We start from the raw sequence: 15,358 nt of genomic DNA, 5'->3' as shown, positions 1-15,358 counted from the left end.
GAAATAGAGAGAGGACTGAATACTTCTGTTCATTTCTGTAGTCCACACTGTATCTACCCAAACAGTGGAAGGTTAACCTTAAGTGACCTTTTCTGACCTTGAAATGATCATGGAGGTGCAAACCAGGTTCAGTTTTGATCATTCATTTATTTTATTTTGGGCTCAGAGTCAGTTTGTGTCACATCTGTGTTTACTGCTACATTAATAACACTGTGTAAGAAAGTTGCAGTGCCTGTTTTAATGTAGCATCATCAGTGATTAGCCTTAGTCATGGTCTACTTGGGCTCCCTTATCAATCACAAAATTCTAAAACATTCAACCATTTAACCAAGTATTGACTGAAGTACTGTAAATATTTGAGTTATCACTATGAGAGGGATGAGAGAAAACAGCATGAGAGGAGAAATATTATTTTTCATTATACACTTTAAAAAAGTCACTTAAGATATCAAGAATAAGCAAAAATTTCAGGAACAAAGTTGCATCAAGTTTTGCAAAAAAAAAAAAAGGTCACCGTTTAATTTGAAAGATACAGGGACGTCACGCTTCTCCACATAAAACTGTTTCTGGGTCAAAACGCTCCTTAACACACTTGTAAACTCTCTCTTGCTCTTGTGTCTGTTTATTTGTGATTAAACAGCCAATTAATGATCTAACCACATGGTAAGCATGCAGAAAAGAATCATGTCATCTGCTCATCCAACACTGTTAAGATTTAAACTAGCACAAGGCGCTGTTACCATCTGAGCTAATATTGTTATCAAACATGTTAATCAAAAGTTGTCTTTATTGAGTCTGTCCTTCTTGGCTTTGTTTTTGTGTTAATTTGTATAAACTGAGCAGCTGGCTGAGGTATAGCAGCCCCTCCTCTGTAACAGTACCTGCATGCAGTGACTCACCTTAGCAGAGGGAGGAGGACTGGACACAGACTGTGTGATCTGTGATCATTTACACCTCCACTGTGTACCTTACAGTGGCTATTTGTAACGTTATGTGTAAATGTCTAGATTATTGTTTACCACTTCAATGTTACTCATCTCAGTGTATGATATGTAACCAGCATGTTTACAGATTAACCCATGTTGTCATCGTTACTTAAGGGAACTTAACAGAAGTTTCTGTTTCAGTCATTTTACTATTGAACTGAAATGATTGCCCTCAGTGCTTTTTTCTTCTCTCATCACTGTCGTGGAATTTTCATAGTCTTATATATGTGTATGTAAGAATGTTTAACTGTTGTATTCTTTCAGTCTAAGTGTCAAGTTTAGAGTAACTTGATTCCTATGTCGTCTGTGACGGGCGAGACAGTGTCAGGGTAGTAGTCAAGGTCTCTCCCGCTGCTCCCGTCTTTATTTATGTGTTATGGCCGACTTACTGTCTCCAGAACTAGAGCACAGGTCTTCTTCCTACTTGTTGTGTTTCTATTGTCCAAACATGGTTATCTAACTTTAGTGTCGTATTCGGAGGGAATAAATACCATGCCTGAGGATTTGTCTGGCAGAACTGACTTGGCATTGCACTGCACTCTCCTGCCTGTGTACTGTTATGTTATTTCTCCTTGATCAAGTTCTACATAAACTATTTCAACGTAAGCCATCAGAGTCTCCTGAGTCTTCTGTGTCCAGTGTCCAGTTTGTTGCTGAATTCCATCACAATCACATGCATTGATAAAAAGATAGACTGATAATATGAGACTGATCTGTTAAAAGCAGTGATGAACACATCACTACAGTACACTGAGCATATGTTGAGAGGTGTCAGCTTTGACCCAGAAACAGTTTTATTTAGAAGTGTGACATCACCACTTTGGTCTTGAAATTAAATTTTTGATATTACCTCAATATTTTGACTTTATTCACATAATTGTAGTTCAAGTAGATTCTCTAGATGTTATTTTATTCTTGGCTTTCCAACTTTTTTCTGGAAGTGCATAATGAAAAAAATATCTTCCTCCTCTTGTTTTGTGTTTTGTAACTGGTCCTAAAAATCTTATACTCTTCTGATTTCTGCGTTTCATTTCTGCATCACATTAAAGCTGGGGTTGGTAGTCAGATTTAGATACACTTTTTGTTATACTGGTTAAAATGATCTGCATGTCCTGATGGCAATCAATACATAATGTGTTCTTAAAAAAGAGCTAAAAAAAGCTGCTATCTACAGCTGGAGTAAACCTGGGAAAACACCAACCAATCACCGTTTTTTGGGTGCCAAATTTTTAAACCATTCAAATCCCGTCCTGCTGTTCTGCGCGTACATTTCCCTGAGTCTCCGTCTCCTGCCGCTGCTTCCCCTGACTCTATTGACTGCCCCTCTCGCTCTAAGAGCATCTACACTGAACACGTTTAACAAACAGGAGAGCTGTCACAGTATTATATGTATTATTTAACTTTCACTATGATAATGTTTTGGTGAGGACCGGTTTTGAATCAGTCACCATCATATGGTCGCAAGTCAGCGGCGCTCGTTCATGTGAGCGGGGGGGGGGCGTCGTTTTGGAGGAGCTCTGAGGGAGGAGGGGAGGGGTTAGACGGAGTCCTGAGGATATGCTACATTCAAATTCATGCTAGTTTTCCGAGACTGCCAACCCCAGCTTTAAAGGCTGATTTATACTTCTGCATCGAATCGATGGCGTAGCCTCGATGGGGGAGTCCACATTGCTCCTGTACCTACACAGAGGTTTACACACGTAGCTGACGTGCACCTCCTCCAAAATGTATTTAACCATAGAATCAACACAGACTGCAAGCCCTGTGATTGGTCCACTCGGCAGCATTGTGTTTCCCACATTTACAGCACTTCCAGGATCCCCGGTCATCAGCCGCACATCAGCTGTGTATTTCATCTCCTCCTCTCTATTCTTCATGTAATCATGTCTGTATGATAAACAGCAACATGTATCAGCTGTAGATTAACATAACACGCTCTGAATCTCTGTGGAAAAGTAAACAGTGATCGTAGCGGGGCTTGAAGCAGGCGACCGGCTATCAGAGAGACCGCACTGCCCTCAAGCGTTTCTGCGTTTGTCCGCCGAAACGCTGCGTGACACGGACACATCGACTCACAAGTATGTGGTGCTCATGTTCGCGTCAGCCCCTGCTGGCTGTAGAACCCACTGGTTCTACAACCAGCCTCAAGTGGACGCTTGATGAACTACAGTTTTTAGCACTTCTACATTGGCTTCATGTTTTGACACCAGAGGTTGCCGCTTGACTGTGACCCAACTGTGAAAACCCTGGCCATCCTGTTGCAGACTTTTCTGTCCTGAGTATCATTACACATGATATTACAGCCATCCTAAAAAAAAGTAATCTCTTTCTCACCAATTTCATTCAAAAAACCTTGACTGTGAAAGTTTTATCATCAAATTTTGTTTTGATTTTTTTTTTCATCAACAACAGAAAGTGCTTGACTAACTAGCTAGTAAGGTTGAGGACCCTGATTTCATGTATTCCAGAATAAAAACACCCACTCCACACAGCAGAGCACAGTTTAAGTACAACTTTTATTAATACTGGAATCATCACAGTGCGTTTTGTTACATTAGCAGTGACTAAAGTTAACAAAAAGAGGGTCAATTTTACAAAAAGGAAGACGAAAAAAGAAAAACCTTATCATCAGCGACAGAGGCAAACAACCTTAGAAATCAACTCACAATAAATTAAAGAAGAAGAGCAGAAGAAGAGAGACAGACGAGAGCACAGTGTCTGCAGAGAGGGAGGAGAGGAGATCAGTTTGTACAGAAGATAACGCAGATGTTGATTCTGACACAATGTTATAATCTGACCAAAATAGCCCCAGAGAAATTATGCCTATGCCTGTAATGTGAATTGTGGAGAGATTTCATTGTAGAGTTCATACAAGGAAGCTGTAGTAGTAGAAGAAGAAGGGAGAGAGCGAGAGAGACGGTACTTTGAGCTGGAGTGCTGACAGTAACACATTCAGTTTAGTTGTAGTAGCGGGAGGCCACTTTGACCTCTCTGTTCTGCATGGCTGTGTGACAGGAACTTACAACATGTTTCATCACGATCCCCAGGACATTTTCAGCAGACCATGATCCCGCTTTTGAGAGTCAACTGTACCTTAGTCATGTTCACTTCAGAAACCTGTGTGTAAATGTGTCAGAGTGGGTTTTGGAGGTGTTTTCATTTTCAGTTTTAGACAGCAGGAAGGATTGACAGATTGTGTGTGGGAGGTGGGAGGGAGGAACAGTAGGGGTCTTAACCACGTGTCCTTATGCAGCTCACACAAACATACACACGCACACACAGTACACGTTCATTATAACCTCGGCAGATGGCTAAAGGAGCGGGTTGTATCATGGAGAGTGTCTAGGAAGTGGTGATGACTGTTGGTAACAAAAGTGAAGCGTAACAAGAGGCGACTTAAACCTGCACTCTTGGAAATGGTCAGCAGAGGGCGACTCCACTGATGGTACAAAGTTGTTGTCACTTTCATTCTACAGAAAACTAAGATAGCAATGGTCAAAATGCCAAACTAAAAGTGTAAATTGGGGCGTCACAGAAAAACCCAGTGGCCTCTGGGAAGACAGACTAGAGGGTGAGCTGGTTCTGTTGAGCCTGAGTTCTCAGTGCCATGAGGCTGGCTCTGTTGTGCTTCATAATGCCACTTCAGAACTCAACGAGTGACGCCTCTGAAACTATGTCTATATTTCATACAGTCTATGTTCACAAACTAATGGCTGCTCATTGGCTGCACACACACCAGTGCACAAACTTACTTTTGTTTGATCTTAAGCAACACAATGTATCCTCTAACACAGGAAGAAGTTCAGCATGTTCATTTCAACTTTTCAAATGGGAAACACTTTTCAATCTGCGTTAAAGTAATAAAAATACCAATATGGCTGTTGTCCTAAAAATGTCCACATAGGTTCCTAACGATGTGTTCATGCTGCGAGCAAATGCTCAAAGTGGAGCTCTGCCAATTTCCTGTAAATGCAAGTAACCACGGAAACTCAGCCGTGGTGCAGACAGTCTACAAGTTTACTGTGAGAGAAGTTGGTTAGAATACATGATTTATGATCTTCAACCATCAACAGGCAGCCTGAGCTTCTGTTTCTGCCCTACTTTTATTTGTGTCACAGCTGGCAACGTGAAAATAACATCATGTTCAAGCCCTCCTTTATCTTTATGATGTAATTGTTAACTCCACAGAAGGAATATCTCAACCAGTCTGTGTACCGCTGATTAATATTGCAGTTACGGAGTGTTTTTGTTTGCCTGCAAGGAATTTTAGTTCTTGAGTATTTGCAAAATGTAGTACTAAATATGCACGCCAAAGAGAGCGGAGAACAGAGGCATCAAATGAAAGTTAACTGATGTGTTTGGAGCAGAGAGCTCCTTCAAGTACTTTCTACACCTACAAACTTTGTTTTAGTAACTCTTCTGTAATGTATAGTTAAAACTTTAAGCCTCAGACGGGTTTTTTTCTTTTTCCAAACTCCTCTTGAACTGAGGCTTTGCAACTTTTGAAATTGATTTACTTTTTTTCCTCTCAATAAAATGTGACTTTGCTTGTTTTAGCTCTTTGGATTATTTAACATTTCTCAGGTTTGACAATAAATGAACTGCAGCAAATGCCAGCTGATTGTGATTAATGTTCCTGTTTCAAAGACATTATGAAGTCAGTTTGTCATCAGATTTTGTTTTACTCATGTTACATTACATTCACTTCTCATTGACTGATGTTGCTGTTTTCAAATATAGCTGCCTTGTTTTTCTGAATTTACACTTTTTTTGTACTTCAGTCAAGACAGAGGAAAATCTAATTCCATTGGTTGAGTGTCACCGTTTGGTGGTCTCATCAACTCTGGGCTTTACACCTGCAGAGTTCTTGTGGTGCCAGATATGGGCAAACATGCTTGTTAACTACATATACCTACATCCTTTTTTTCGGACAGAAGCTCACATGAAACCAACTAAGTATCAGAAGTGAAGATGCCTATCAGGGGATGTCCGTTAGCCTAGCAGTTTAAGCACCTGCCCCATGTAGGGAGGCTATAGTCCGTGTCAGAGCGGTTTCTGGTTTGACTCCTGGCCGTAGCCCTCTGCTGCATGTCTTTCCTCACCCTCTACGCCCCACATTCCCAGTCTCTCATCAGCTGTCCTATCAATTAAGACAAGCAAGCCTGAAAAAAAAAAGTCTATAAGATACCTGTCAAGTGATGTGTCTTCAAACACTTGATTAAAATTAATAAAAATGCAATCTTCTAATACCAACCACCAGACGTCAAGTTGCTCTCCTTGAAAGCAGCTCGCGTTACTGTGCATGGAGAAGTGTCCCCAGCTAATGCAACACAACCAGACGCCATGATGATACAACTCATTAGCCATTACCACACTCCTCCATCCGAATCATGCACACAGACACATACATGAAGAGGGGAGGGGGGGAGGGAGACACAGCTGGGCTCTTATTCACTGTGGACTGTTGAGAAAATAAAGACCTCATCAGAATTATTTTTCATTAGCTCTGATGGGCTGAGAGGCACAAAGAGACTGCGCTCAGCCGATGGGACTCTCATTGTGACAAGTGTTGTTTCTAACTTGTCAGCTAAGCGGCACCTTTGTGTGTGCTAGGCCGATCAGTGGATGGAGGTATCGGGGCGTCATGGTGTAGAAGAGAGGAGAAAGAGTGTAGGATGCATAAAACAGAGTAACATGTAAATCAATTTTCTTTGCCTCCTCCAAACTCAGGACTAGTTTGTTAAAGTTGTGAATGTTGAAAACCAAATCCCTTGTGTTTGAGTTGGCGTTTAGGTACACCTTACACACTGCAGACGATGATGCTGTTGAGTTTCCCAATAGTCATTGACCATCTCAAATAATGAATCCACAAACTAACCCATGAAGTGTTAGTTTAACTTAAAGAGAATATCTCAACTCCTTGTAATGTTGGCTTTCTAGCCAGAGCTGTGTGTTTTCTGTCTTCTGTAAGTCTTGTCAGAGACTCTTGGAAGTCATTCAGCCTGGCAAAGAAATGGCCCAACACACTCCCACCAGTTCAACACACAAGATGAACAGTTACAATCAGAGAACTAAAGCAACAAACTGTGGACAAAGCAAGACTGGCTGTGTCCTTGTGCTTCCAGTGTTTATGCTATGCTAACCTAACGATCTGCTGACTGTCTTCTTTAGATATGAGTGGCATTAGTGTCATCATTTGACTCCCAGCTAAGGAGGGAGAAGTGATATTTCCACAAACGTTTAACAACTCCTTCAACACTCAACTCAACGTCAGTTATACTCCTTCAGATGACATTACCTGAAACTCAGCAGCACCATGGTCTGTCAATCTACCTGCATGAACAAAAACACAGTACTTCAATGAGCATACTGTGCACATTGTATGTAACTAGCTGTGACATGACAGAAATGCACCGTTAAATGTGGGTTGTAATCTAGCTCACGTGTGAGACAACAAGTGAGCAACTGGCAAACGAAAAGCTGAGGAAGTGAAGTTACTGATGGGATATTTTCAACCTTTGAACTCTAACAAATCTTGAACATAATGTTAAAATGATGTTTTTTTACAGTGCTAGGTCCTTTCGGACATGATATAGTTCTTTCAGAAGAAGAAAGACAGTTGTTCAGTGTGTGTATCCTAGTTTGTGTTTGCATGTGTATATGCACGCATGCCTGCACGCATGTAACCTGTGTATGTTCCTACAGAGTGTGCTGTTTCTATTATAGCTCCTGTATTGCCCCCATGTGCCTGTAAGCCTACTTCTACCCACATACACATACACTCACAGGTATATTGACACATCTGCAGCAGATTGGTTATTTCAGCTTGTTCAGACAGTTAGTTTAGTACACAGTTAATTCAGCATGTTAAAACAGACATTATTGTTTCATTAGATAACTTTTTGTGCTGATAACTGGGTTTTGTATAGGAAAATACCAGTGTTGTTTCCTCCACTTATCTGATCACAGGGTGTGTGCAGTTTTATGTCCTGATTTCATTCAGTTTGGTAACCCTTACACTTTTAGTATCCTTGTCTTGTCCTGAGTTGTTGTCTGTCATTTTGAAATAAGCAGTATGCTCTAAGCAGGGATAATAAACACCTTTTCATAGAGCCATTACTTACTGTGGATAGCTGGCAGTGGATTCATTTGTTTTATCTTGTACTAGAAGTAATGAACATTAAGCACATTCACATTCAGAGCAGTGGAGCAACACTGGTTGCACATTTGATTAAGGGTCACTTAACTCCAGATCTTACCATGAAAGCAATGCAATACCAAATAGTTTGAATATTGGAGTCACAAGTACTCTAAGTGGACAAAACAGTGGTATTTTCCTCTAACAAACCCGCACTGGAACATCATTGTGGATGCACGTACATGAACACTGTCTCTGTATTGCTTTCCTAAACTTCATTCAGTTGCACAAGAACAAAGTCCTGACATTGCAATAGTTGTAGCAAGTCAAACATGTACTGTTTGATGTTGCCTTAAGCTGCAGCACATTTAGTAGACACTCGTATATTCATGTACAGTGTGACTTCAACAGGCGGTCTTACAGTAACTCCTAACGTGAGCATTTTCACACCCACAAAGTGTTTTTTTTCTTTTAATGGGAGGATGAAGTCTGAGCCCCCCTGCTCTCCCCTTCCACCCTCTCACCCTGCCAGAATCAGCTGATACCTCACACCGCATCCATATGTGACAACACACATACAGCAGTTCTGCCAGAGACAAAGAAATACAACATCCCTTTGCTAAAGCACTGTTTGAAATTAAAGAGAAACAAAAAGAAAAGTGCACCTGCAGAAGGACACAATGTTAAAAAAACTGCAAACATTGTCCTCTCTATCTCTTCAAATAAATCATAATTTTCCTCTTAAGCCACGATTAAGTTTAAACAGTGCTCTACTCAAGAGAAATAAAGAAACAAGTCAATAAAATGTTGGAGCACTGAAGTCACCAGCTATGTTCAGGTCACTGCTAGAGAGTGTACAGACGAAGAGTGTGATGAAGAGTTCACTATCCTACAGTTCAACAGCCAGACGGGGACACACTCACTCTCAGTCCACTCATCCTACAACCATATGTTACACAGCTGAGTAGTTTGTGTTTCGAGTTTTTCTTCATTTACATAAATCCAAAGTAAGACTAAATATTAAACAGTACTGTGAAATGAAAATAAGACAAACTCAATATTCCATGAATTTCTCTGACAAACTTTTTTTTTTTCTTTTTGTTTTTACCAAATCTGTGCGCCTGATTCTCATTTACAAGTACAGCACATGGAGTACATATTGTTTGAACAGGCAGTGAAATGCTCATTCCACATGTATTTTCCCCTCAGTCCGTTTTTATAGTCTAATTCAAGTCCTCCTGCTTCTCTGTCACCAGCTAGCCAATCAAACAGGATTCACCTTCTCTCACACCTTTAATGTCCATAAATAATCCTCTGACACAGCTGAGTCCTGAGCTGCACTGGCCTATTTCTTCTGAACCGTGCTGAACTACTCTTGGGAGAATATTTTAGTTTGGACAGCAAAATGTTGTTTGCAGGCCAAACTACACAAGGACCTGGTACACATTTAATATCTGTGTCTGAACACATACTGGTGTAGAAATGTAATGTTATTGTCGACGCTGCTCTTTGGTTACCAGTGTTGGGCGAGTAACTTCAAGAAAATCTCAAAAATACAGCAGCAAAAGGAGATAGTTTCAATACCTTTAAATAACCTTTAGTACTTGCCAGGCTCTGTGAAAAGGGTTCCGTCATGACTTTACAGCCAGCAACACCAGCTACACCAAATCAACATTGAAGAGCCTGAAAACTTCACTTCATGGTGACTGAGTTCTGAAGGCACTCAGTCACCAGTCACCATCTACTCCGTAAATTGACCTTAATTCAAAGATATTTGAAGTATCTTTTGTTGTCCCACTTTGTTTGAGACTTTACTTTGCCTTCATTTAATGCAAAAATAAACAACATTTTAAAGGAAAGAACAGATTTGCTATTATGAATGTCAGCATGATTGTGAATTACTAAATAATACTTCATATTTAAGTGTGTAGGGTTCAATATTGAGTACATTTCTGCCTCTTAAGTGTTATTTCCAACTAGGGTTGCAAAATTCCAGGAATTTTCAAAGTTGGAAACTTTCCATGGGAATTAACGGGAATTTATGGGAATTAACTTATGGGAATTAACGGGAATTTATGGGAATTAACTTATGGGAATTAACGGGAATTTATGGGAATAATAAAGAAATTTACAAAATTGAAGGTTGGCCCTCAACAGGGAACTTAAATATAGTTGGAGGAAAATATATTGTAGCATAATCTTGGCCAAAACAACCAGATTTAATGCAAGTACACTCCTCAATCACATGCACACAGCACTGCTTACTGCAGGGCTATTGAGGCCACGCCCCCTGCATGCACTGTGCACTCCTCCATCACATGCACAGATGATTGCTTAAACCCTGGAGGCCACACTTTTGAGCCCAAAGCACAAGACTATTGAAGCCACACAGTTGAGCCTGTGGATTATGTAAAGTCAAGTAAGTTTTTTATAATATTATGGGGTAAATATATTTGATCTATAACGGGATTACTGTTTAACTTGCAAAAATTAAATAAATATGTATTCATACAGTAGATAGCTAGCTGGTAAGTTAAGTGCTAAATGTAAGCTATTTTTCATTTCATTGACCATTTAAGAGGCTAGCTTATTATAGCTACCTCAAATGTGATGCTGTTTCTTCTGACTCCTGCAAGACGGTTTTCTGTAACCATACAAGAATTTATACTTCAATTGAAAAATATTTTGAAGACCATTCCAGTTGTTTAGCCAACTATATTTCTGTTGAAATTGAGCAAGTGACACTGAGGAGGAGGAGGAGGAGGCGGCGGATGTTGAGGAGGTGAACATGGAGGATGTTGATGAGGCCCAGGAAGAGGCCATTGCCTGAAAGGTTTTGGCAAAAATGCAGAACATGCAGAAACTAGGCTTGCAAGGTTTTTGTTTTACATGTTGAATGGCACTTTTTTGGAGGGGGGGGGGGGGGGGGGGGGGGGGGGGGACTCCTTTCATTTAAAAATTTTAATGGGACTTGTTTTGGGGGGTGGGGGGCATTTTACTTTTTGATTGGGTGGGGGAGTTCATGTTCATGTTTTTGTTGTTCATTAAAAAAATTGATTGTTCATTGTTCAGGAATAAAAACTAAAGTTCTACTCAAATAAATCTGTTGAAATGTCATGTTTTTTAATTGTATTATTTTACATGGATGTTTGCTTATAACGAAACAAAAATATTTACATGTATTATGTTCGTATATGATACAGTTTGTTAAGTTTAAGTTTCCAATTTGGAATATTTCCAAAATTCCCCAGCTTAACTTCCCATGGAAAGTTTCCGGAAATTTTCCGCCCCTTTGCAACCCTATTTCCAACCAACATCATCAATATTTTCATGTATTCTTGACTCCAAATTTCTAATTACCATATTTAATTCAGTACAATTTACATTTTTTTTTACTTGTCCAGATTTCTACATTTCTGCCTCCTACTTCACACAATGCAAGCTAGAGTGTTTTTGCTGTGCTCACAGTTTTGAACAATTGTATAGAAATTATAGAACAGTAATTTATCTTTTCTGAAACACTGTCCAGGGTTCTTTAGAAACTGTCCAGGTTTCATTAGAAAATACCCCAAAGTGCTGTCAGCATTGTTTAATGGACTGCCGTTAGGGTAGAAATCATTCTAACTGGGGCAAGCCAGGGTTATTATCTTATCCTCTACACTGGACCGTTTGTTTCTTGAGAGACTTCTATCTGTTAGTTTTTTTATGTAACTTTTAGGTGCTGAAAAACAAAATGACCTTCGCTGCTATTCCCAGGGATTAGAGGAAGAAGCCTTGTGAGCAGGTATCTCATCCCAGACAAGTAACCTGTTCACAGCACAGCAAACATTTTAAAGCCTGAATCCAAACAGCAGTGTGACCTGTCCTTGCAGAGTTTTATTTTTGCATGATGTGTTCAGACCATCAGACACTAATGCAACCAAACCAGTGAAAATCTCCAGTACTCCACAGTGATGGCTTGTAGGACACGACGAGCACTATCATCCAATCCTTATGAAGTTGAATATCATCTACTTTCTTATCCAATCTTTCATTTCACCAATCACTCCAAATCTACCAGACTTAATCACTTCCTCTTCGTACCTTTCTCATCTTCTTCTTCTTCTACAAATTAAATAATTATTCCTCAGAAAGCAATCCTATGGCAGCCATCTCTCTCACTTCCACTCTCCTTCTCATATAGTATGACTACAGCGACACCCAGTGGCTATTGTTCATACTCTAAAAACCTATCAAAGTGCTTCAAGTATTCATGTTTCAACAATTTTGTAACCCATGTCCTCCTCCAGAAAGAGACAGGGACAGAGAGAGACTCACCAACACTAGGCTAGGCATGAATTCACAGTCGATGTGTAATTTAGCATTCCTGATGATAGCCTGAATGTGACACAGGAGGAACCTACAATCCCCCACTGATGCTCTCCTCAGAAACAAGAAAATAAAACACATTTATTGCTCCATTTCTGATTTAACATTTTCTCTCTGGTTCTAGAAAATATATATGAATATATCTATACGCCTGGATTACTTCTCGTAACTTCTTCGACAGTGGTAACAAGGTAAATGACGTCACGATATAAACAAGAAAATACACGCACAACACACAGGAGAAAAGCCCTGCCCTCATTGGGTAACCAGCTGTCCTGCAGCAGAGCTCTACCCACCCCCCTCACACACACTCACACTCATTCACATGTTCACACACTCACTTTTCTTAGTCACCCACATGCATTCACAATGAGCACGCACACACTACACACAGAGAGAGAGAGAGGGGAAGGGGGCACTAGCACGGTTCAATGCCAACAGTATTTTTTAAAGACTCTTTTACATTAGAATGATCCAGAGGAGCCCTCTGGCTTGTTAGCTCCCCATGCTAATACCAAAGCTTCAGTTCAGTGGGCGAATAAGTACAGTATGTCGCTGCTGAGACAGCCTGGGTTCAAATCCAGCTGGTCACATGGCACTCTGGCCCCTCTCTCTCTCGGCCGTCCTTCAGTCATCAGTCCATCCTCTGGCGTTCCACAGTCGGGTTAGTTGGAGAAGAGGATGGGGAAGGGTGTAAGTTGGCAAACAGAACCCAGTCTTTCTCTCTTTCTTTGCCTTTTTTTTATCATATCTGTTTTTCCTGCGAGTCTTTCCGTCCCTGGGTGAAGGTGTAGAGAAGACAAACATGCGTCCAACACACACTAGTTATAGTGGCTGTCTAGGAGCCTGTCAATATTCAGTATTTAACTCTTACTTGTCAGCATTGGTTAACATTATTAATGTTATTATTATCATTATATTATATATCTTTTACTCTAATGATGTCTTTACACTTATTTTTTGTGTATGTTTTTGTTTTCATTCATCTTCTGTTATATTAGAGCTCTCCCTACATGGTTAAGTTTTTTGTGTACTAGGCGGTTGGGTTGCACCACACCAACACCTGACTCCCTATTGGCTGACGAACTTCATCCTCTTCCTGCTTTTCCTCCAATCACAAGATGCGTGGGGCCGATCGGTCATTTGAGACGGTCTTGCGGAGGCGGACTCCTCTCCTGATGGTGGTCAACATGTCACCAGACCCCTCCACTCCCTCTGTCCCTGTCTCAGAATCGGCTGAGCCGGTTGCCTGCAGGGCGGGGTCATCAGGGAGGGCAGGGAAAGGAAACTGACCCTCTCCAAGAGCATGTGCACTGGCTACCAACTCCCCAATCTTCTCAACTAGGCTGTGCCGATTGGCTGCAATCATCTGCTCCTCCACTGATCCTGCCCCTGAGCCGGCTCCCAGTAGGAGGCCCCCATGCTGCTGGGCGTAGACCTCCAACGCCGCCCCTGAGCCCCAGGCAGTGTTAGGAAGGCTGAGGCGCTTTGGTGACGCCTTCACATAATCAAGCGCTCCCTGTGCATCGTCCACTCCAGTGAAGAACACACATTCCTCACTGCCCACACGCACAGGCACACCACCCACATGCCCCCCACCTGCATACCCACCTCCACCTGCACCAAGTGAGTGTGAGTCTCCAGGAACAGTGGGGGTCTTTACAGGCACAATGGGTGGTCGGATTGGGATGGGCCCTGCATTGGACATTGTGCGTCTCACGCCCGGTTTGGTAGACGGGGTTCTGCGGATGGTGGCAGTGCCTGGAGTGCCTGCTCCTCCTCCACCAGCTCCACCTGGTTGTCCAGGTATCACATGACCCCCCGGACCCAGAACCCCGCTGGGTAGCCCGGCTGTGCTGGCAGGCCTCTTGGTCTGGATCATACGCCTGTAGTTCTGTGCGATGTTGGAGTGGCGAGGGATGGTGGAGGACTTGTCAAACTCTGTCTGCCCATCAGGAACCTCAGTGTCTCCGTTCACAGAGTAGCAGTCATAATCTGAACCTGATGAGAGGGGAGAAGGAGGTTCAATTTGAGGCCATGATTGACAGGATCTGTTTGAATTTAAGAGAAAATACTGAAAGGAGAGATTTCATCACAAAGGCAACAAACTGTGATCATATAATTGGATTAACACATTATTCGGTTGGTGTGCTGAGATAAAGATAGCCAGAACCTGACACATAGCACTATAACAGAAGCTGATTAAATATTATTCAATGCAGTCTTCATATTTTCATCACCCTGCTGCTGTCAAGGAAACTGTCAGAGAATACCTGTCACATCCTGATCCTGCTGCTGAGATGATTAAATGGATGAACTGCTTTGTTTAGTTTGGTGACACTTCCCTCTGAAGACAGAGGTCCAAGTTAAAGAAGAATTATGCAGAGCTATTCAAAGTCAGTATTTTACTTTAAGAATTTCTGAACAAAACCTTTTGACAGGTGAGTCCCCTTAAAGTTTTATGCAGACACTAATTTATTTCTGTTCTGTTTTCAAAGTTCCCAACCAGGAAGATACTCTCTAAATTTTGCAGATAATACAGTCATTGTTAGACTGTTGCAGGGTGGACACTGCACTTGGCTCAGTGGTCTCATTTCATCAAATGGTTTGCTGACTCTTTCAAAATTTAAACCGAAGACGTGCATCGATTTTGAAAGGCAGTCCTGTTCACCCATTTGTAATATAATCAAGGATTAAACTTTAGAGCAAATTCAATGCCAGGAGTATAATTGATAAGCTCACATTTGATCAAAAATACAGATCCTAAAACTCCATTGTAGAGTGAGTTCTTTGTGGATGTAGTAACATTAGCTTTTGGTTTCTGAAGAGGCTTCATGAAGGACGAATATCATTGTCACAATATTGG

The 15,358-nt window shown here is 41.2% G+C and overlaps 1 protein-coding gene across 1 annotated transcript in view; it reads right to left on the bottom strand.

Annotated features, from left to right (window-relative positions):
- Positions 1-3,483: 3,483 nt before the first annotated feature.
- Positions 3,484-15,358, bottom strand: part of mtss1lb (MTSS I-BAR domain containing 2b) — a 113,352-nt gene continuing 101,477 nt past the window's right edge. The window contains exon 16 of the mRNA XM_034681033.1: positions 3,484-14,493. Within this exon, the coding sequence (XP_034536924.1) occupies positions 13,607-14,493 (887 nt within the window). The 3' untranslated portion in view covers positions 3,484-13,606. The remainder of the gene's footprint in view (positions 14,494-15,358) is intronic.

This window comes from Notolabrus celidotus, chromosome 3 (assembly GCF_009762535.1).
Source record: "Notolabrus celidotus isolate fNotCel1 chromosome 3, fNotCel1.pri, whole genome shotgun sequence".
Lineage (NCBI taxonomy): Eukaryota > Metazoa > Chordata > Actinopteri > Labriformes > Labridae > Notolabrus > Notolabrus celidotus.
This window is presented reverse-complemented; position numbering and strand designations above follow the sequence as displayed.